At 43.4% G+C, this 23,718-nt stretch overlaps 1 protein-coding gene and 1 long non-coding RNA gene across 2 annotated transcripts; both read left to right on the top strand.

Moving 5' to 3' along the window:
• The first annotated feature begins 338 nt into the window (after nt 1-338).
• LOC140404593 (uncharacterized) lies at nt 339-17,125 on the top strand. The gene is made up of 11 exons (XM_072493194.1): nt 339-429; nt 1,082-1,163; nt 5,138-5,209; nt 6,117-6,188; nt 7,236-7,307; nt 8,214-8,285; nt 10,312-10,383; nt 11,290-11,361; nt 13,661-13,732; nt 14,569-14,640; nt 17,010-17,125. The coding sequence occupies exons 1-11, from the start codon at nt 388-390 to the stop codon at nt 17,123-17,125; spliced, it is 816 nt and encodes a 271-aa protein (XP_072349295.1). The 5' UTR covers nt 339-387.
• Nucleotides 17,126-17,990: 865 nt separating this feature from the next.
• On the top strand, nt 17,991-21,126 carry LOC140404530 (uncharacterized). The gene is made up of 3 exons (XR_011938528.1): nt 17,991-18,059; nt 19,870-19,941; nt 21,059-21,126. It is a non-coding gene; the product is annotated as an uncharacterized lncRNA (long non-coding RNA).
• Nucleotides 21,127-23,718: the final 2,592 nt, after the last annotated feature.

A 23,718-nucleotide genomic window follows, 5' to 3' on the forward strand; every position in this document is an offset into this window, starting at 1 on the left:
TGTCCCCCTCCTCTCCCAGAACAGGTGGGGGAGTGGGGACACACACACACAATCTCGGAACAAGGGACTGAGACGAGGAGGAATCTCCTCACTCCGACAGTGCGGAATCTTTGGAATTCCCAACCCCCCCCCCCCCCCCCCCCCCCCCATTGGATGAGTATGTTCCAGACCGAGATCGACAGATCTCTGGGATGCCAGTGACGTCGAGGGGGGTATAACGCGGGGGAAATGGCGGCGAGGGAGAATGGCGGGGTGGGTTTGAGGGGCTGAGCGACCCACTCCCCTTGCTCCCGATGTTCCTCTTTCACGCTCTTGTGTTCCTGCCCAGCAGGAGGCAGTCTGGGTCAGCCAATCTTCTCCCTCGTTGGGAACCAGAAGTCGGACTGGATGCTCGCAGAAGTCACCTACCGAGGGCAGGCTCTGAGTCAGGTAGGCCCGAAGCCTGTCACAGTCCCCTGATTAATGCTTGGACAGGCCGGGGAGATGCTCCCTTTGGAGGGGGGGGGGAGGGTTGGGGGGGGGGGGGGGGGGGCAGGGGTCAAAGGGGGGAATTTGCCTATCAGTGTCCCTGAGGGGAGTGACACTACCTCCAGGTGCACGCCCTCACCTCATGCCTCAGGTCCGCTGTGTTGAGGGTTAAGTCCACGAGAACCCGGCCTGTTGGCTGAACCTGGGAGGGGGCGCTGGCGTTAAGAACAAGGCATCGGGGGCGGAAAGGGGGTGTAAATTGCCACTGGGGGGGGGGTTAGCCGGCATAGCAAGACCCCAGAGGCCACCGGGCGATGCGTGCGTGCCCCTGTCAGTCTGCGTTTCAGGAGAAATATCGCGCGGATATTTGCCCAGTGCACGGTCTAACATTTGGGTCTGGGTGGATCAGCCTGGATCGTGCAGGTTGTTTGAGGTATGGGATGGGGGAGGTGTGGTTTGAACCTGCGGCTGTCTGACCCCAGAGGCTTTGTGGGGGGCAACCGCTGAGGGGTGGCACACACGTGATCCCACTTGTGCCAACGCCACCGAGGGCAGGGTATTGTTTCATCCAACTATCCAGGTGTACTTTCCGAATGACCCTCTTGTCTCCCAGTTTGTTATAGAAGCAGTTCGTGGTGAGACCCCTCAATCTGATATTGCAGTGGACAGTGTGTGCATTGAAGACTGCCAACCGGGTAAGACTGCCTGGCAAACCAGCTCCTCGGGCTGCAAAGGGTTACCCACACTACCCGATACGACCAAACATCCTCCGCAGTGAATTCCAACAACAGGCATTAATGTGACCCTTCACTTCACTACAACATTCCAACATGCTCCAAAGTGACTCTCAGCCGCGTAGGAACAGACCAGGGAGGGGGAAACTAAAGATTGGTCATTTTAAGGAGTGAAAAAAATAGAGAGAGGCGGAGGGGATAAGGGAGGGAATGTTTGAGCAGCTAAAGGAACGGCGGCCAATGCAGCGATGGGAATCGGGGGAGGAAATTCTAGAGGGCGGAAATGGAGGTCACGGAGGCGGCCTGAGGAGACGGCAGAGGTGAGGACAAGGAGCGATGGGAATTCAGGAGGACAATTTAATAACCGAGCTGTGACTTCACGAGGAGCCAATGGGTGTCAGCGTAACAGGGAGGGGAGCCATGGGGGAACGGGACGAGGTGCGAGGCAAGACTCAGGGAGGCAGAGCGTTGGATGAGCTCAGATAAACAGAGGGCAGAAAGGAAGGCGAGGAGTCTGGTGGAATAATGACATGCCCAGGTAACTAAGCGATGGATGAGGGTCCCAATAGTTGATTGGATTTCACTCTACAATTCATTCCCGCGTATCTGTTATTCTATATATAAACACCCCCGAACCCCTCGATTAGATTCCAGTCTGTAACTCATTCCCGCGTATCTGTTATTCTATATATAAACACCCCCGAACCCCTCGATTAGATTCCAGTCTGTAACTCACTCCCGGGTATCTGCTATTCCATATATAAACCACCCCGAACCCCTCGATTAGATTCCAGTCTGTAACTCTCTCCCGGGTATCTGTTATTTATATATAAACCACCCTGAACCCCTCGATTAGATTCCAGTCTGTAACTCACTCCCGCGTATCTGTTATTCTATATATAAACCCCCCCGAACCCCTCGATTAGATTCCAGTCTGTAACTCACTCCCGGGTATCTGTTATTCATATATAAACCCCCCCGAACCCCTCGATTAGATTCCAGTCTGTAACTCACTCCCGGGTATCTGTTATTCTATATTTAAACCACCCCGAACCCCTCGATTAGATTCCAGTCTGTAACTCACTCCCGCGTATCTGCTATTCTATATATAAACCCCCCCAAAACCCTCGATTAGATTCCAGTCGGATACTCGCTCCCAGGTATCTGTTATTCTATACATAAACACCCCAAACCCCTCGATTAGATTCCAGTCTGTAACTCACTCCCGGGTATCTGTTATTCAATATATAAACCACCCTGAACCCCTCGATTAGATTCGAGTCTGTAACTCACTCCCGGGTATCTGTTATTCTATATATAAACCCTCAAAACCCTCGATTAGATTCCAGTCTGTAACTCATTCCCACGTAACTGTTATTCTATATATAAACCACCCTGAAACCCTCGATAAGATTCCAGTCTGTAACTCACTCCCGGGTATGTTATTCTATATATAAACCACCCCGCACCCCTCGATTAGATTCCAGTCTGTAACTCACTCCCGGGTATCTGTTATTCTATATATAAACACCCCCGAAACCCTCGATTAGATTCCAGTCTGTAACTCACTCCCGGGTATCTGTTATTCTATATACAAACAATCCCGAACCACTCGATTAGACTCCAGTCTGTAACTCACTCCCGGGTATCTGTTATTCTATATATAAACCACCCTGAACCCCTCGATTAGATTCCAGTCGGCAACTCACTCCCGGGTATCTGTTATTCTATATATAAACCACCCTGAACCCCTCGATTAGATTCCAGTCTGTAACTCACTCCCGGGTATCTGTTATTCTATATATAAACCACCCTGAACCCCTTGATTAGATTCCAGTCTGTAACTCACTCCCGGGTATCTGTTATTCTATATATAAACCACCCTGAACCCCTTGATTAGATTCCAGTCTGTAACTCACTTCCGGGTATCTGTTATTCTAGAAATAAACCACCCTGAACCCCTCTATTAGATTCCAGTCTGTAACTCACTCCCGGGTATCTGTTATTCTATATATAAACCACCCCGAACCCCTCGATTATATTCCAGTCTGTAACTCACTCTCGGATATCTGTTATTCTATATATAAACCACCCTGAAACCCTCGATTAGATTCCAGTCTGTAACTCACTCCTGAGTGTCTGTTATTCTGTACATAAACCACCCCGAACCCCTCAATTAGATTCCAGTCTGGAACTCACTCCCGGGTATCTGTTATTCTATATATAAACCACCCTGAACCCCCTCAATTAGATACCAGTCTGTAACTCACTCCCGGGTATCTGATATTCTATGTATAAACCACCCTGAACCCCTTGATTAGATTCCAGTCTGTAAATCACTCCCGAGTATCTGTTATTCTATATATAAACCACCCTGAACCCCTCGATTAGATTCCAGTCTGTAAATCACTCCCGAGTATCTGTTATTCTATATATCAACCACCCTGAACCCCTCGATTAGATTCCAGTCTGTAACTCACTCCCGGGTATCTAGTATTCTATATATAAACCACCCCGAAGTCCTCGATTAGATTCCAGTCTGTAACTCACTCCCGGGTATCTGTTATTCTATATATAAACCACCCCGAACCCCTCGATTAGATTCCAGTCTGTAACTCACTCCCGTGTATCTGTTATTCTATATATAAACCACCCGAACCCCTCGATTAGATTCCGGTCTGTAACTCACTCCCGGGTATCTGTTATTCTATATATAAACCACCCCGAACCCCTCGATTACATTCCAGTCTGTAACTCACTCCCGTGTATCTGTTATTCTATATATAAACCACCCTGAACCCCTCGATTAGATTCCAGTCTGTAACTCACTCCCGTGTATCGGTTATTCTATATATAAACCACCCTGAAACCCTCGATTAGATTCCAGTCTGTAACTCACTCCCGAGCATCTGTTATTCTATATATAAACCACCTGAACCCCTCGATTAGATTCCAGTCTGTAACTCACTCTCTGGTATCTGTTATTCTATATATAAACCACCCCGAACCCCTCGATTAGATTCCGGTCTGTAACTCACTCCCGAGTATCTGTTATTCTATATATAAACCACCCCGAACCCCTTGATTAGATTCCAGTCTGTAACTCACTCCCGGATATCTGTTATTCTATATATAAACCACCCTGAACCCCTCGATTAGACTCCAGTCTGTAACTCACTCCCGGGTATCTGTTACTCGATATATAAACCACCTGAACCCCTCGATTAGATTCCGGTCTATAACTCACTCCCTGGTATCTGTTATTCTATATATAAACAACCCCGAACCCCTCGATTAGACTCCAGTCTGTAACTCACTCCCTGTATCTGTTACTCGAATATATAAACCACCCCGAACCCCTCGATTAGATTCCAGTCTGTATCTCACTCCCGGGTATCTGTTATTCTATATATAAACCATCCAGAATCCGTCGATGAGATTCCAGTCTGTATCTCACTCACGGGTGTCTGTTATTCTATATATAAACCATCCCGAACGCCTCGATTAGATTCCAGTCTGTAACTCACTCCCGGATATCTGTTATTCTATATATAAACCACCCCGAACCCCTCCATTAGATTCCAGTCTGTAACTCACTCCCGGGTATCTGTTATTCTATATATAAACCTCCCCTAGCCCCTCGATTAGATTCCAGTCTGTGACTCACTCCAGGGTATCTGTTATTCTATATAAAAACCACCCCGAACCCCTCGATTAGATTCCAGTCTGTTACTCACTCCCGGGTATCTGTTATTCTATATATAACCCCTCCGGACGCCTCGATTACATTCCAGTCTGTAGCTCAGTCCCCTCTTACTTTCAATCCGTATAAAACACTCAAATTGCGTATTTTGAGAATCCCGTAGTTATGTTCCTGAATATCTGTACTTCTGTCTTGAATCTCGATAAGACATCTTTCCAATTTATGATCACAGGTTCTCAAACAACCACAAAGTTACCAACAACCAGTCAGAAACCTATCACAACACAGCAGACGACATATCCAGGTAAAGATAGGACTGAGAAAAATAGATAAAACAATGGATTCTAGTGAGTCCCAAAATGTATTTCTCAGTTATTCTCTTTGTCCCTTATTCCTGAATTCATCATTGTTCAGCCTGTGTAACCCTCGATTAGATTCCAGTCTGTAACTCACTCCCGGGTATCAGTTATTCTATATATAAACCACCCAGAACCCCTCGATTAGATTCCAGTCTGTAACTCACTCCCGGGTATCTGTTATTCTATATATAAACCACCCCGAACCCCTCGATTAGATTCCTGTCTGTTACTCACTCCCGGGTATCTGTTATTCTATATATAAACCACCCCGAACCCCTCGATTAGACTCCAGTCTGTAACTCACTCCCGGGTATCTGTTATTCTATATATAAACCACCCCGAACCCCTCGATTAGATTCCAGTCTGTAACTCACTCCCGGGTATCTGTTATTCTATATATAAACCACCCCGAACCCCTCGATTAGATTCCAGTCTGTAACTCACTCCCGGGTGTCTGTTATTCTATATATAAACCATCCCGAACCCCTCGATTAGATTCCAGTCCGTGACTCACTCCCGGGTATCTGTTATTCTATATATAAACCATCCCAAACGCCTCGATTAGATTCCAGTCTGTAACTCACTCCCGGGTATCTGTTATTCTATATATAAACCACCCCAAACCCCTCGATTAGATTCCAGTCTGTAACTCACTCCCGGGTATCTGTTATTCTATATATAACCCCTCCGGACGCCTCGATTACATTCCAGTCTGTAGCTCAGTCCCCTCTTACTTTCAATCCGTATAAAACACTCAAATTGCGTATTTTGAGAATCCCGTAGTTATGGTCCTGAATATCTGTACTTCTGTCTTGAATCTCGATAAGACATCTTTCCAATTTATGATCACAGGTTCTCAAACAACTACAAAGTTACCAACAACCAGTCAGAAACCTATCACAACACAGCGGACGACATATCCAGGTAAAGACAGGACTGAGAAAAATAGATTAAACAATGGATTCTAGTGAGTCCCAAAATGTATTTCTCAGTTATTCACTTTGTCCCTTATTCCTGAATTCATCATTGTTCACCCTGTGTAACCCTCGATTAGATTCCAGTCTGGAACTCACTCCCGGGTATCTGTTATTCTATATATAAACCACCCCGAACCCCTCGATTAGATTCCAGTCTGTAACTCACTCCCGGGTATCTGTTATTCTATATATAAACCCGCCCGAACCCCTCGATTAGATTCCAGTCTGTAACTCACTCCCGGGTATCTGTTATTCCATATATAAACCACCCCGAACCCCTCGATTAGATTCCAGTCTGTATCTCACTCCCGGGTGTCTGTTATTCTATATATAAACCACCCTTAACCCCTCGATTAGATTCCAGTCTGTAACTCACTCCCGGGTATCTGTTATTCCATATATAAACCACCCCGAACCCCTCGATTAGATTCCAGTCTGTATCTCACTCCCCGGTATCTGTTATTCTATATATAAACCACCCCGAACCCCTCGATTAGATTCCAGTCTGTATCTCACTCCCGGGTATCTGTTATTCTATATAGAAACCACCCCGAATCCCTCGATGAGATTCCAGTCTGTATCTCACTCACGGGTGTCTGTTATTCTATATATAAACCATACCGAACGCCTCGATTAGATTCCAGTCTGTAACTCACTCCCGGGTATCTGTTATTCTATATATAAACCACCCCGAACCCCTCGATTAGATTCCAGTCTGTAACTCACTCCCGGGTATCTGTTATTCTATATATAAACCTCCCCTAGCCCCTCGATTAGATTCCAGTCTGTGACTCACTCCCGGGTATCTGTTATTCTATATATAACCCCGCCGGACGCCTCGATTACATTCCAGTCTGTAGCTCAGTCCCCTCTTACTTTCAATCCGTATAAAACACTGAAATTGCGTATTTTGAGAATCCCGTATTTATGTTCCTGAATATCTGTACTTCTGTCTTGAATCTCGATAAGACACCTTTCCAATTTATGATCACAGGTTCTCAAACAACCACAAAGTTACCAACAACCAGTCAGAAACCTATCACAACACAGCAGACGACATATCCAGGTAAAGATAGGACTGAGAAAAATAGATTAAACAATGGATTCTAGTGAGTCCCAAAATGTATTTCTCAGTTATTCTCTTTGTCCCTTATTCCTGAATTCATCATTGTTCACCCTGTGTAACCCTCGATTAGATTCCAGTCTGTAACTCACTCCCGGGTATCTGTTATTCTATATATAAACCACCCAGAACCCCTCGATTAGATTCCAGTCTGTAACTCACTCCCGGGTATCAGTTATTCTATATATAAACCACCCAGAACCCCTCGATTAGATTCCTGTCTGTTACTCACTCCCGGGTATCTGTTATTCTATATATCAACCACCCCGAACCCCTCGATTAGACTCCAGTCTGTAACTCACTCCCGGGTATCTGTTATTCTATATATAAACCACCCCGAACCCCTCGATTAGATTCCAGTCTGTAACTCACTCCCGGGTATCTGTTATTCTATATATAAACCACCCAGAATCCATCGATTAGATTCCATCTGTAACTCACTCTCGGGTATCTGTTATTCTGTATATAAACCATCCTGAACACCACGATTAGGTTCCAGTCCGTGACTCATTCCCGGGTATCTGTTATTCTATATATAAACCATCCCGAACCCCTCGATTAGATTCCAGTCCGTGACTCACTCCCGGGTATCTATTATTCTATATATAAACCATCCCAAACGCCTCGATTAGATTCCAGTCTGTAACTCACTCCCGGGTATCTGTTATTCTATATATAACCCCTCCGGACGCCTCGATTACATTCCAGTCTGTAGCTCAGTCCCCTCTTACTTTCAATCCGTATAAAACACTCAAATTGCGTATTTTGAGAATCCCGTAGTTATGGTCCTGAATATCTGTACTTCTGTCTTGAATCTCGATAAGACTTCTTTCCAATTTATGATCACAGGTTCTCAAACAACCACAAATTTACCAACAACCAGTCAGAAACCTATCACAACACAGCAGACGACATATCCAGGTAAAGACAGGACTGAGAAAAATAGATTAAACAACGGATTCTAGTGAGTCCCAAAATGTATTTCTCAGTTATTCACTTTGTCCCTTATTCCTGAATTCATCATTGTTCACCCTGTGTAACCCTCGATTAGATTCCAGTCTGTAACTCACTCCCGGGTATCTGTTATTCTATATATAAACCACCCAGAACCCCTCGATTAGATTCCAGTCTGTAACTCACTCCCGGGTATCTGTTATTCTATATATAGACCACCCCGAACCCCTCGATTAGATTCCATCTGTAACTCACTCCCGGGTATGTGTTATTCTATACATAAAACATCCTGAATCGACTCGATTAGATTCCAGTCTGTAACTCACCCCCGGGTATCTGTTATTCTATATATAACCCGCCCCAAACCCCTCGATGAGATTCCAGTCTGTAACTCACTCCCGGGTATCTGTTATTCTATATATAAACCACCCTGAACCCCTCGATTAGATTCCAGACTGTAACTCACTCCCGGGTATCTGTTATTCTGTATATAAACCACCCCGAACCCCTCGATTAGATTCCAGTCTGTAACTCACTCCCGGGTGTCTGTTATTCTATATATAAACCATCCCGAACCCCTCGATTAGATTCCAGTCCGTGACTCACTCCCGGGTATCTGTTATTCTATATATAAACCATCCCAAACGCCTCGATTAGATTCCAGTCTGTAACTCACTCCCGGGTATCTGTTATTCTATATATAAACCACCCCAAACCCCTCGATTAGATTCCAGTCTGTAACTCACTCCCGGGTATCTGTTATTCTATATATAACCCCTCCGGACGCCTCGATTACATTCCAGTCTGTAGCTCAGTCCCCTCTTACTTTCAATCCGTATAAAACACTCAAATTGCGTATTTTGAGAATCCCGTAGTTATGGTCCTGAATATCTGTACTTCTGTCTTGAATCTCGATAAGACATCTTTCCAATTTATGATCACAGGTTCTCAAACAACTACAAAGTTACCAACAACCAGTCAGAAACCTATCACAACACAGCGGACGACATATCCAGGTAAAGACAGGACTGAGAAAAATAGATTAAACAATGGATTCTAGTGAGTCCCAAAATGTATTTCTCAGTTATTCACTTTGTCCCTTATTCCTGAATTCATCATTGTTCACCCTGTGTAACCCTCGATTAGATTCCAGTCTGGAACTCACTCCCGGGTATCTGTTATTCTATATATAAACCACCCCGAACCCCTCGATTAGATTCCAGTCTGTAACTCACTCCCGGGTATCTGTTATTCTATATATAAACCCGCCCGAACCCCTCGATTAGATTCCAGTCTGTAACTCACTCCCGGGTATCTGTTATTCCATATATAAACCACCCCGAACCCCTCGATTAGATTCCAGTCTGTATCTCACTCCCGGGTGTCTGTTATTCTATATATAAACCACCCTTAACCCCTCGATTAGATTCCAGTCTGTAACTCACTCCCGGGTATCTGTTATTCCATATATAAACCACCCCGAACCCCTCGATTAGATTCCAGTCTGTATCTCACTCCCCGGTATCTGTTATTCTATATATAAACCACCCCGAACCCCTCGATTAGATTCCAGTCTGTATCTCACTCCCGGGTATCTGTTATTCTATATAGAAACCACCCCGAATCCCTCGATGAGATTCCAGTCTGTATCTCACTCACGGGTGTCTGTTATTCTATATATAAACCATACCGAACGCCTCGATTAGATTCCAGTCTGTAACTCACTCCCGGGTATCTGTTATTCTATATATAAACCACCCCGAACCCCTCGATTAGATTCCAGTCTGTAACTCACTCCCGGGTATCTGTTATTCTATATATAACCCCGCCGGACGCCTCGATTACATTCCAGTCTGTAGCTCAGTCCCCTCTTACTTTCAATCCGTATAAAACACTGAAATTGCGTATTTTGAGAATCCCGTATTTATGTTCCTGAATATCTGTACTTCTGTCTTGAATCTCGATAAGACACCTTTCCAATTTATGATCACAGGTTCTCAAACAACCACAAAGTTACCAACAACCAGTCAGAAACCTATCACAACACAGCAGACGACATATCCAGGTAAAGATAGGACTGAGAAAAATAGATTAAACAATGGATTCTAGTGAGTCCCAAAATGTATTTCTCAGTTATTCTCTTTGTCCCTTATTCCTGAATTCATCATTGTTCACCCTGTGTAACCCTCGATTAGATTCCAGTCTGTAACTCACTCCCGGGTATCTGTTATTCTATATATAAACCACCCAGAACCCCTCGATTAGATTCCAGTCTGTAACTCACTCCCGGGTATCAGTTATTCTATATATAAACCACCCAGAACCCCTCGATTAGATTCCTGTCTGTTACTCACTCCCGGGTATCTGTTATTCTATATATCAACCACCCCGAACCCCTCGATTAGACTCCAGTCTGTAACTCACTCCCGGGTATCTGTTATTCTATATATAAACCACCCCGAACCCCTCGATTAGATTCCAGTCTGTAACTCACTCCCGGGTATCTGTTATTCTATATATAAACCACCCAGAATCCATCGATTAGATTCCATCTGTAACTCACTCTCGGGTATCTGTTATTCTGTATATAAACCATCCTGAACACCACGATTAGGTTCCAGTCCGTGACTCATTCCCGGGTATCTGTTATTCTATATATAAACCATCCCGAACCCCTCGATTAGATTCCAGTCCGTGACTCACTCCCGGGTATCTATTATTCTATATATAAACCATCCCAAACGCCTCGATTAGATTCCAGTCTGTAACTCACTCCCGGGTATCTGTTATTCTATATATAACCCCTCCGGACGCCTCGATTACATTCCAGTCTGTAGCTCAGTCCCCTCTTACTTTCAATCCGTATAAAACACTCAAATTGCGTATTTTGAGAATCCCGTAGTTATGGTCCTGAATATCTGTACTTCTGTCTTGAATCTCGATAAGACTTCTTTCCAATTTATGATCACAGGTTCTCAAACAACCACAAATTTACCAACAACCAGTCAGAAACCTATCACAACACAGCAGACGACATATCCAGGTAAAGACAGGACTGAGAAAAATAGATTAAACAACGGATTCTAGTGAGTCCCAAAATGTATTTCTCAGTTATTCACTTTGTCCCTTATTCCTGAATTCATCATTGTTCACCCTGTGTAACCCTCGATTAGATTCCAGTCTGTAACTCACTCCCGGGTATCTGTTATTCTATATATAAACCACCCAGAACCCCTCGATTAGATTCCAGTCTGTAACTCACTCCCGGGTATCTGTTATTCTATATATAGACCACCCCGAACCCCTCGATTAGATTCCATCTGTAACTCACTCCCGGGTATGTGTTATTCTATACATAAAACATCCTGAATCGACTCGATTAGATTCCAGTCTGTAACTCACCCCCGGGTATCTGTTATTCTATATATAACCCGCCCCAAACCCCTCGATGAGATTCCAGTCTGTAACTCACTCCCGGGTATCTGTTATTCTATATATAAACCACCCTGAACCCCTCGATTAGATTCCAGACTGTAACTCACTCCCGGGTATCTGTTATTCTGTATATAAACCACACGAACCCCTTGATTAGATTCCAGTCTGTAACTCACTCCCGGGTATCTGTTAATCTATAGAAAAGCACCCCGAACCCCTCGATTAGATTCCAGTCTGTAACTCACTCCCGGGTATCTGTTATTCTATATATAGACCACCCCGAACCCCTCGATTAGATTCCATCTGTAACTCACTCCCGGGTATGTGTTATTCGATACATAAAACATCCTGAATCGACTCGATTAGATTCCAGTCTGTAACTCACCCCCGGGTATCTGTTATTCTATATATAACCCGCCCCAAACCCCTCGATGAGATTCCAGTCTGTAACTCACTCCCGGGTATCTGTTATTCTATATATAAACCATCCCGAACCACTCGATTAGATTCCAGTCTGTACCTCACTCCCGGGTATCTGTTATTCTATATATAAACCACCCAAACTCCTCGATTAGATTCCAGTCTGTAACTCACTCCCTGGTGTCTGTTATTCTATATATAAACCAACCGAAACCACTCGATTAGATTCCACCGTAACTCACAACCGGGTATCTGTTATTCTATATATAAAACACCCTGAATCCCCTCGATTAGATTCCAGTCTGTAACTCACTCCCGGGTTACTGTTATTCTATAGATAAACCACCCCGAACCCCTCGATTAGATTCCATCTGTAACTCACTCCCGGGTATCTGTTATTTTATATATAAAACACCCTGAATTGACTCGATTAGATTCCAGACTGTAACTCACCCCCGGGTATCTGTTATTCTATATATAACCCGCCCCAAACCCCTCGATTAGATTCCAGTGTGTAACTCACACCCGGGTATCTGTTATTCTATATATAAACCACCCAGAACCCCTCGATTAGATTCCGGTCTGTAACTCACTCTCGGGTATCTGTTATTCTATATATAAACAACCCAAACTCCTCGATTAGATTCCAGTCTGTAACTCACTCCCGGGTATCTGTTATTGTATATATAAACCACCCCACACCCCTCGATTAGATTCAGGTCTTTAACTCACTCCCGGGTATCTGTTATTCTATATATAACCCCTCCGGACGCCTCGATTACATTCCAGTCTGTAACTCACTCCCGGGTATCTGTTATTCTGTATATAAACCAACCCGAATCCCTCGATTAGATTCCAGTCTGTAACTCACTCCCGGGTATCTGTTATTCTATATATAAACCACCTGAACCCCTCGGTTAGATTCCAGTCTGTGACTCACTCCCGGGTATCTGTTATTCTATATATAAACCACCTGAACCCCTCGGTTAGATTCCAGTCTGTAACTCACTCCCTGGTATCTGTTATTCTATATATAAACCAACCCGAATCCCTCGATTAGATTCCAGTCTGTATCTCACTCACGGGTGTCTGTTATTCTATATATAAATCATCCCGAACGCCTCGATTAGATTCCAGTCTGTAACTCACTCCCGGGTATCTGTTATTCTATATATAAACCACCCCGAACCCCTCGATTAGATTCCAGTCTGTAACTCACTCCCGGGTATCTGTTATTCTATATATAAACCTCCCCTAGCCCCTCGATTAGATTCCAGTCTTTGACTCACTCCCGGGTATCTGTTATTCTATATATAACCCCGCCGGACGCCTCGATTACATTCCAGTCTGTAGCTCAGTCCCCTCTTACTTTCTATCCGTATAAAACACTGAAATTGCGTATTTTGAGAATCCCGTAGTTATGTTCCTGAATATCTGTACTTCTGTCTTGAATCTCGATAAGACATCTTTCCAATTTATGATCACAGGTTCTCAAACAACCACAAAGTTACCAACAACCAGTCAGAAACCTATCACAACACAGCAGACGACATATCCAGGTAAAGATAGGACTGAGAAAAATAGATTAAACAATGGATTCTAGTGAGTCCCAAAATGTATTTCTCAGTTATTCTCTTTGTCCCTTATTCCTGAATCCATCATTGTTCAGCCTGTGTAACCCTCGATTAGATTCCAGTCTGTAACTCACCCCCGGGTATCAGTTATTCTATATATAACCCACCCCGAACCCCTCGATTAGATTCCTGTCTGTTACTCACTCCCGGGTATCTGTTATTCTATATATAAACCACCCCGAACCCCTCGATTAGACTCCAGTCTGTAACTCACTCCCGGGTATCTGTTATTCTATATATAAACCACCCCGAACCCCTCGATTAGACTCCAGTCTGTAACTCACACCCGGGTATCTGTTATTCTATATATAAACCACCCCGAACCCCTCGATTAGATTCCAGTCTGTAACTCACTCCCGGGTATCTGTTATTCTATATATAAACCACCCAGAATCCATCGATTAGATTCCATCTGTAACTCACTCTCGGGTATCTGTTATTCTGTATATAAACCATCCTGAACACCTCGATTAGATTCCAGTCCGTGACTCACTCCCGGGTATCTGTTATTCTATATATAAACCATCCCAAACGCCTCGATTAGATTCCAGTCTGTAACTCACTCCCGGGTATCTGTTATTCTATATATAACCCCTCCGGACGCCTCGATTACATTCCAGTCTGTAGCTCAGTCCCCTCTTACTTTCAATCCGTATAAAACACTCAAATTGCGTATTTTGAGAATCCCGTAGTTATGGTCCTGAATATCTGTACTTCTGTCTTGAATCTCGATAAGACTTCTTTCCAATTTATGATCACAGGTTCTCAAACAACCACAAATTTACCAACAACCAGTCAGAAACCTATCACAACACAGCAGACGACATATCCAGGTAAAGACAGGACTGAGAAAAATAGATTAAACAACGGATTCTAGTGAGTCCCAAAATGTATTTCTCAGTTATTCACTTTGTCCCTTATTCCTGAATTCATCATTGTTCACCCTGTGTAACCCTCGATTAGATTCCAGTCTGTAACTCACTCCCGGGTATCTGTTGTTCTATATATAAACCACCCAGAACCCCTCGATTAGATTCCAGTCTGTAACTCACTCCCGGGTATCTGTTATTCTATATATAGACCACCCCGAACCCCTCGATTAGATTCCATCTGTAACTCACTCCCGGGTATGTGTTATTCTATACATAAAACATCCTGAATCGACTCGATTAGATTCCAGTCTGTAACTCACCCCCGGGTATCTGTTATTCTATATATAACCCGCCCCAAACCCCTCGATGAGATTCCAGTCTGTAACTCACTCCCGGGTATCTGTTATTCTATATATAAACCACCCTGAACCCCTCGATTAGATTCCAGACTGTAACTCACTCCCGGGTATCTGTTATTCTGTATATAAACCACACGAACCCCTTGATTAGATTCCAGTCTGTAACTCACTCCCGGGTATCTGTTAATCTATAGAAAAGCACCCCGAACCCCTCGATTAGATTCCAGTCTGTAACTCACTCCCGGGTATCTGTTATTCTATATATAGACCACCCCGAACCCCTCGATTAGATTCCATCTGTAACTCACTCCCGGGTATGTGTTATTCGATACATAAAACATCCTGAATCGACTCGATTAGATTCCAGTCTGTAACTCACCCCCGGGTATCTGTTATTCTATATATAACCCGCCCCAAACCCCTCGATGAGATTCCAGTCTGTAACTCACTCCCGGGTATCTGTTATTCTATATATAAACCATCCCGAACCACTCGATTAGATTCCAGTCTGTAACTCACTCCCGGGTATCTGTTATTCTATATATAAACCACCCAAACTCCTCGATTAGATTCCAGTCTGTAACTCACTCCCTGGTGTCTGTTATTCTATATATAAACCAACCGAAACCACTCGATTAGATTCCACCGTAACTCACAACCGGGTATCTGTTATTCTATATATAAAACACCCTGAATCCCCTCGATTAGATTCCAGTCTGTAACTCACTCCCGGGTTACTGTTATTCTATAGATAAACCACCCCGAACCCCTCGATTAGATTCCATCTGTAACGCACTCCCGGGTATCTGTTATTTTATATATAAAACACCCTGAATTGACTCGATTAGATTCCAGACTGTAACTCACCCCCGGGTATCTGTTATTCTATATATAACCCGCCCCAAACCCCTCGATTAGATTCCAGTGTGTAACTCACACCCGGGTATCTGTTATTCTATATATAAACCACCCAGAACCCCTCGATTAGATTCCGGTCTGTAACTCACTCTCGGGTATCTGTTATTCTATATATAAACAACCCAAACTCCTCGATTAGATTCCAGTCTGTAACTCACTCCCGGGTATCTGTTATTGTATATATAAACCACCCCACACCCCTCGATTAGATTCAGGTCTTTAACTCACTCCCGGGTATCTGTTATTCTATATATAACCCCTCCGGACGCCTCGATTACATTCCAGTCTGTAACTCACTCCCGGGTATCTGTTATTCTGTATATAAACCAACCCGAATCCCTCGATTAGATTCCAGTCTGTAACTCACTCCCGGGTATCTGTTATTCTATATATAAACCACCTGAACCCCTCGGTTAGATTCCAGTCTGTGACTCACTCCCGGGTATCTGTTATTCTATATATAAACCACCTGAACCCCTCGGTTAGATTCCAGTCTGTAACTCACTCCCTGGTATCTGTTATTCTATATATAAACCAACCCGAATCCCTCGATGAGATTCCAGTCTGTAACTCACTCCCGGGTATCTGTTATTCTATATATAAACCACCCTGAACCCCTCGATTAGATTCCAGTCTGTATCTCACTCACGGGTGTCTGTTATTCTATATATAAATCATCCCGAACGCCTCGATTAGATTCCAGTCTGTAACTCACTCCCGGGTATCTGTTATTCTATATATAAACCACCCCGAACCCCTCGATTAGATTCCAGTCTGTAACTCACTCCCGGGTATCTGTTATTCTATATATAAACCTCCCCTAGCCCCTCGATTAGATTCCAGTCTTTGACTCACTCCCGGGTATCTGTTATTCTATATATAACCCCGCCGGACGCCTCGATTACATTCCAGTCTGTAGCTCAGTCCCCTCTTACTTTCTATCCGTATAAAACACTGAAATTGCGTATTTTGAGAATCCCGTAGTTATGTTCCTGAATATCTGTACTTCTGTCTTGAATCTCGATAAGACATCTTTCCAATTTATGATCACAGGTTCTCAAACAACCACAAAGTTACCAACAACCAGTCAGAAACCTATCACAACACAGCAGACGACATATCCAGGTAAAGATAGGACTGAGAAAAATAGATTAAACAATGGATTCTAGTGAGTCCCAAAATGTATTTCTCAGTTATTCTCTTTGTCCCTTATTCCTGAATCCATCATTGTTCAGCCTGTGTAACCCTCGATTAGATTCCAGTCTGTAACTCACCCCCGGGTATCAGTTATTCTATATATAACCCACCCCGAACCCCTCGATTAGATTCCTGTCTGTTACTCACTCCCGGGTATCTGTTATTCTATATATAAACCACCCCGAACCCCTCGATTAGACTCCAGTCTGTAACTCACTCCCGGGTATCTGTTATTCTATATATAAACCACCCCGAACCCCTCGATTAGACTCCAGTCTGTAACTCACACCCGGGTATCTGTTATTCTATATATAAACCACCCCGAACCCCTCGATTAGATTCCAGTCTGTAACTCACTCCCGGGTATCTGTTATTCTATATATAAACCAGCCAGAATCCATCGATTAGATTCCATCTGTAACTCACTCTCGGGTATCTGTTATTCTGTATATAAACCATCCTGAACACCTCGATTAGATTCCAGTCCGTGACTCACTCCCGGGTATCTGTTATTCTATATATAAACCATCCCGAACCCCTCGATTAGATTCCAGTCCGTGACTCACTCCTGGGTATCTATTATTCTATATATAAACCATCCCAAACGCCTCGATTAGATTCCAGTCTGTAACTCACTCCCGGGTATCTGTTATTCTATATATAACCCCTCCAGACGCCTCGATTACATTCCAGTCTCCAGCTCAGTCCCCTCTTACTTTCAATCCGTATAAAACACTCAAATTGCGTATTTTGAGAATCTCGTAGCTATATTCCTGAATATCTGTACTTCTGTCTTGAATCTCGATAAGACTTCTTTCCAATTTATGATCACAGGTTCTCAAACAACCACAAAGTTACCAACAACCAGTCAGAAACCTATCACAACACAGCAGACGACATATCCAGGTAAAGACAGGACTGAGAAAAATAGATTAAACAATGGATTCTAGTGAGTCCCAAAATGTATTTCTCAGTTATTCACTTTGTCCCTTATTCCTGAATTCATCATTGTTCACCCTGTGTAACCCTCGATTAGATTCCAGTCTGTAACTCACTCCCGGGTATCTGTTATTCTATATATAAACCACCCTGAACCCCTAGATTAGATTCCAGTCTGTAACTCACTCCCGGGTATCTGTTATTCTATATATAAACCACCCTGAACCCCTCGATTAGATTCCAGACTGTAACTCACTCCCGGGTATCTGTTATTCTGTATATAAACCACACGAACCCCTTGATTAGATTCCAGTCTGTAACTCACTCCCGGGTATCTGTTAATCTATAGAAAAGCACCCCGAACCCCTCGATTAGATTCCAGTCTGTAACTCACTCCCGGGTATCTGTTATTCTATATATAGACCACCCCGAACCCCTCGATTAGATTCCATCTGTAACTCACTCCCGGGTATGTGTTATTCTATACATAAAACATCCTCAATCGACTCGATTAGATTCCAGTCTGTAACTCACCCCCGGGTATCTGTTATTCTATATATAACCCGCCCCAAACCCCTCGATTAGATTCCAGTGTGTAACTCACACCCGGGTATCTTTTATTCTATACATAAACCACCTGAACCCCTCGATGAGATTCCAGTCAGTAACTCACTCCCGGGTATCTGTTATTTTATATATAAACCATCCCAAACGCCACGATTAGACTCCAGTCTGTAACTCACTCCCGGGTATTTGTTATTCTATATACAAACCACCGTGAACCCCTCGATTAGATTCCAGTCTGTAACACACTCCCGGGTATCTGTTATTCTATATATAACCCGCCCCAAACCCCTCGATGAGATTCCAGTCTGTAACTCACTCCCGGGTATCTGTTATTCTATATATAAACCATCCCGAACCACTCGATTAGATTCCAGTCTGTAACTCACTCCCGGGTATCTGTTATTCTATATATAAACCACCCAAACTCCTCGATTAGATTCCAGTCTGTAACTCACTCCCTGGTGTCTGTTATTCTATATATAAACCAACCGAAACCACTCGATTAGATTCCACCGTAACTCACAACCGGGTATCTGTTATTCTATATATAAAACACCCTGAATCCCCTCGATTAGATTCCAGTCTGTAACTCACTCCCGGGTTACTGTTATTCTATATATAAACCACCCCGAACCCCTCGATTAGATTCCATCTGTAACTCACTCCCGGGTATCTGTTATTTTATATATAAAACACCCTGAATTGACTCGATTAGATTCCAGACTGTAACTCACCCCCGGGTATCTGTTATTCTATATATAACCCGCCCCAAACCCCTCGATTAGATTCCAGTGTGTAACTCACACCCGGGTATCTGTTATTCTATATATAAACCACCCGAACCCCTCGATTAGATTCCGGTCTGTAACTCACTCTCGGGTATCTGTTATTCTATATATAAACAACCCAAACTCCTCGATTAGATTCCAGTCTATAACTCACTCCCGGGTATCTGTTATTGTATATATAAACCACCCCACACCCCTCGATTAGATTCAGGTCTTTAACTCACTCCCGGGTATCTGTTATTCTATATATAACCCCTCCGGACGCCTCGATTACATTCCAGTCTGTAGCTCAGTCCCCTCTTACTTTCAATCCGTATAAAACACTCAAATTGCGTATTTTGAGAATCCCGTAGTTATGGTCCTGAATATCTGTACTTCTGTCTTGAATCTCGATAAGACTTCTTTCCAATTTATGATCACAGGTTCTCAAACAACCACAAAGTTACCAACAACCAGTCAGAAACCCATCACAACACAGCAGACGACATATCCAGGTAAAGACAGGACTGAGAAAAATAGATTAAACAATGGATTCTAGTGAGTCCCAAAATGTATTTCTCAGTTATTCACTTTGTCCCTTATTCCTGAATTCATCATTGTTCACCCTGCGTAACCCTCGATTAGATTCCAGTCTGTAACTCACTCCCGGGTATCTGTTATTCTATATATAAACCACCCAGAACCCCTCGATTAGATTCCAGTGTGTAACTCACTCCCGGGTATCTGTTATTCTATATATAAACCACCCTGAACCCCTCGATTAGATTCCAGTCTGTAACTCACTCCCGGGTATCTGTTATTCTATATATAAACCTCCCCTAGCCCCTCGATTAGATTCCAGTCTTTGACTCACTCCCGGGTATCTGTTATTCTATATATAAACCAACCCGAATCCCTCGATGAGATTCCAGTCTGTATCTCACTCACGGGTGTCTGTTATTCTATATATAAATCATCCCGAACGCCTCGATTAGATTCCAGTCTGTAACTCACTCCCAGGTATCTGTTATTCTATATATAAACCACCCTGAACCCCTCGATTAGATTCCAGTCTGTAACTCACTCCCGGGTATCTGTTATTCTATATATAAACCTCCCCTAGCCCCTCGATTAGATTCCAGTCTTTGACTCACTCCCGGGTATCTGTTATTCTATATATAAACCAACCCGAATCCCTCGATGAGATTCCAGTCTGTATCTCACTCACGGGTGTCTGTTATTCTATATATAAATCATCCCGAACGCCTCGATTAGATTCCAGTCTGTAACTCACTCCCAGGTATCTGTTATTCTATATATAAACCACCCCGAACCCCTCGATTAGATTCCAGTCTGTAACTCACTCCCGGGTATCTGTTATTCTATATATAAACCTCCCCTAGCCCCTCGATTAGATTCCAGTCTTTGACTCACTCCCGGGTATCTGTTATTCTATATATAACCCCGCCGGACGCCTCGATTACATTCCAGTCTGTAGCTCAGTCCCCTCTTACTTTCTATCCGTATAAAACACTGAAATTGCGTATTTTGAGAATCTAGTAGTTATGTTCCTGAATATCTGTACTTCTGTCTTGAATCTCGATAAGACATCTTTCCAATTTATGATCACAGGTTCTCAAACAACCACAAAGTTACCAACAACCAGTCAGAAACCTATCACAACACAGCAGACGACATATCCAGGTAAAGATAGGACTGAGAAAAATAGATTAAACAATGGATTCCAGTGAGTCCCAAAATGTATTTCTCAGTTATTCACTTTGTCCCTTATTCCTGAATTCATCAATGTTCAGCCTGTGTAACCCTCGATTAGATTCCAGTCTGTAACTCACTCCCGGGTATCTGTTATTCTATATATAACCCACCCCGAACCCCTCGATTAGATTCCTGTCTGTTACTCACTCCCGGGTATCTGTTATTCTATATATAAACCACCCCAAAACCCTCGATTAGATTCCAGTCTGTAACTCACCCCCGGGTATCAGTTATTCTATATATAACCCACCCCGAACCCCTCGATTAGATTCCTGTCTGTTACTCACTCCCGGGTATCTGTTATTCTATATATAAACCACCCCGAACCCCTCGATTAGACTCCAGTCTGTAACTCACTCCCGGGTATCTGTTATTCTATATATAAACCACCCCGAACCCCTCGATTAGACTCCAGTCTGTAACTCACACCCGGGAATCTGTTATTCTATATATAAACCACCCCGAACCCCTCGATTAGATTCCAGTCTGTAACTCACTCCCGGGTATCTGTTATTCTATATATAAACCACCCAGAATCCATCGATTAGATTCCATCTGTAACTCACTCTCGGGTATCTGTTATTCTGTATATAAACCATCCTGAACACCTCGATTAGATTCCAGTCCGTGACTCACTCCCGGGTATCTGTTATTCTATATATAAACCATCCCGAACCCCTCGATTAGATTCCAGTCCGTGACTCACTCCCGGGTATCTATTATTCTATATATAAACCATCCCAAACGCCTCGATTAGATTCCAGTCTGTAACTCACTCCCGGGTATCTGTTATTCTATATATAACCCCTCCGGACGCCTCGATTACATTCCAGTCTGTAGCTCAGTCCCCTCTTACTTTCAATCCGTATAAAACACTCAAATTGCGTATTTTGAGAATCCCGTAGTTATGGTCCTGAATATCTGTACTTCTGTCTTGAATCTCGATAAGACTTCTTTCCAATTTATGATCACAGGTTCTCAAACAACCACAAAGTTACCAACAACCAGTCAGAAACCTATCACAACACAGCAGACGACATATCCAGGTAAAGACAGGACTGAGAAAAATAGATTAAACAATGGATTCTAGTGAGTCCCAAAATGTATTTCTCAGTTATTCACTTTGTCCCTTATTCCTGAATTCATCATTGTTCACCCTGTGCAACCCTCGATTAGATTCCAGTCTGTAACTCACTCCCGGGTATCTGTTATTCTATATATAAACCACCCTGAACCCCTCGATTAGATTCCAGACTGTAACTCACTCCCGGGTATCTGTTATTCTATATATAAACCACCCTGAACCCCTCGATTAGATTCCAGTCTGTAACTCACTCCCGGGTATCTGTTATTCTGTATATAAACCACACGAACCCCTTGATTAGATTCCAGTCTGTAACTCACTCCCGGGTATCTGTTAATCTATAGAAAAGCACCCCGAACCCCTCGATTAGATTCCAGTCTGTAACTCACTCCCGGGTATCTGTTATTCTATATATAGACCACCCCGAACCCCTCGATTAGATTCCATCTGTAACTCACTCCCGGGTATGTGTTATTCTATACATAAAACATCCTCAATCGACTCGATTAGATTCCAGTCTGTAACTCACCCCCGGGTATCTGTTATTCTATATATAACCCGCCCCAAACCCCTCGATTAGATTCCAGTCTGTAACTCACACCCGGGTATCTTTTATTCTATACATAAACCACCTGAACCCCTCGATGAGATTCCAGTCTGTAACTCACTCCCGGGTATCTGTTATTTTATATATAAACCATCCCAAACACCACGATTAGATTCCAGTCAGTAACTCACTCCCGGGTATCTGTTATTTTATATATAAACCATCCCAAACGCCACGATTAGACTCCAGTCTGTAACTCACTCCCGGGTATTTGTTGTTCTATATACAAACCACCGTGAACCCCTCGATTAGATTCCAGTCTGTAACACACTCCCGGGTATCTGTTATTCTATATATAACCCCTCCGGACGCCTCGATTACATTCCAGTCTGTAGCTCACTCCCGGGTATCTGTTATTCTATATATAAACCATCCCAAACGCCTCGATTAGATTCCAGTCTGTGACTCACTACCGGGTATCTGTTATTCTCTATATAAACCACCCTGAACCCCTCGATTAGATTCCAGTCAGTAACTCACTCCCGGGTATCTGTTATGCTAGAGAAAACCACCCCGAACCCCTCGATTAGATTCCATCTGTAACTCACTCCCGGGTATCTGTTATTCTATATATAAAATACCCTGAATCGACTGGATTAGATTCCAGTCTGTAACTCACTCCCGGGTATCTGTTATTCTATATATAACCCGCCCCAAACCCCTCGATTAGATTCCAGTGTGTAACTCACACCCGGGTATCTGTTATTCTATATATAAACCACCCAGAACCCCTCGATTAGATTCCGGTCTGTAACTCACTCTCAGGTATCTGTTATTCTATATATAAACAACCCAAACTCCTCGATTAGATTCCAGTCTGTAACT

The sequence above is a fragment of the Scyliorhinus torazame genome, chromosome 31 (assembly GCF_047496885.1).
Source record: "Scyliorhinus torazame isolate Kashiwa2021f chromosome 31, sScyTor2.1, whole genome shotgun sequence".
Taxonomy (NCBI): domain Eukaryota; kingdom Metazoa; phylum Chordata; class Chondrichthyes; order Carcharhiniformes; family Scyliorhinidae; genus Scyliorhinus; species Scyliorhinus torazame.

Coding starts and splice junctions, on each gene's coding strand:
- LOC140404593 (XM_072493194.1), top strand. CDS start 388: ATGCTCGCAGAAGTCACCTACCGAGGGCAGGCTCTGAGTCAG. Junction 11,362..13,660: donor ACAGCAGACGACATATCCAG/GTAAAGACAGGA, acceptor TTATGATCACAG/GTTCTCAAACAACCACAAAG. Junction 14,641..17,009: donor ACAGCAGACGACATATCCAG/GTAAAGACAGGA, acceptor TTATGATCACAG/GTTCTCAAACAACCACAAAG.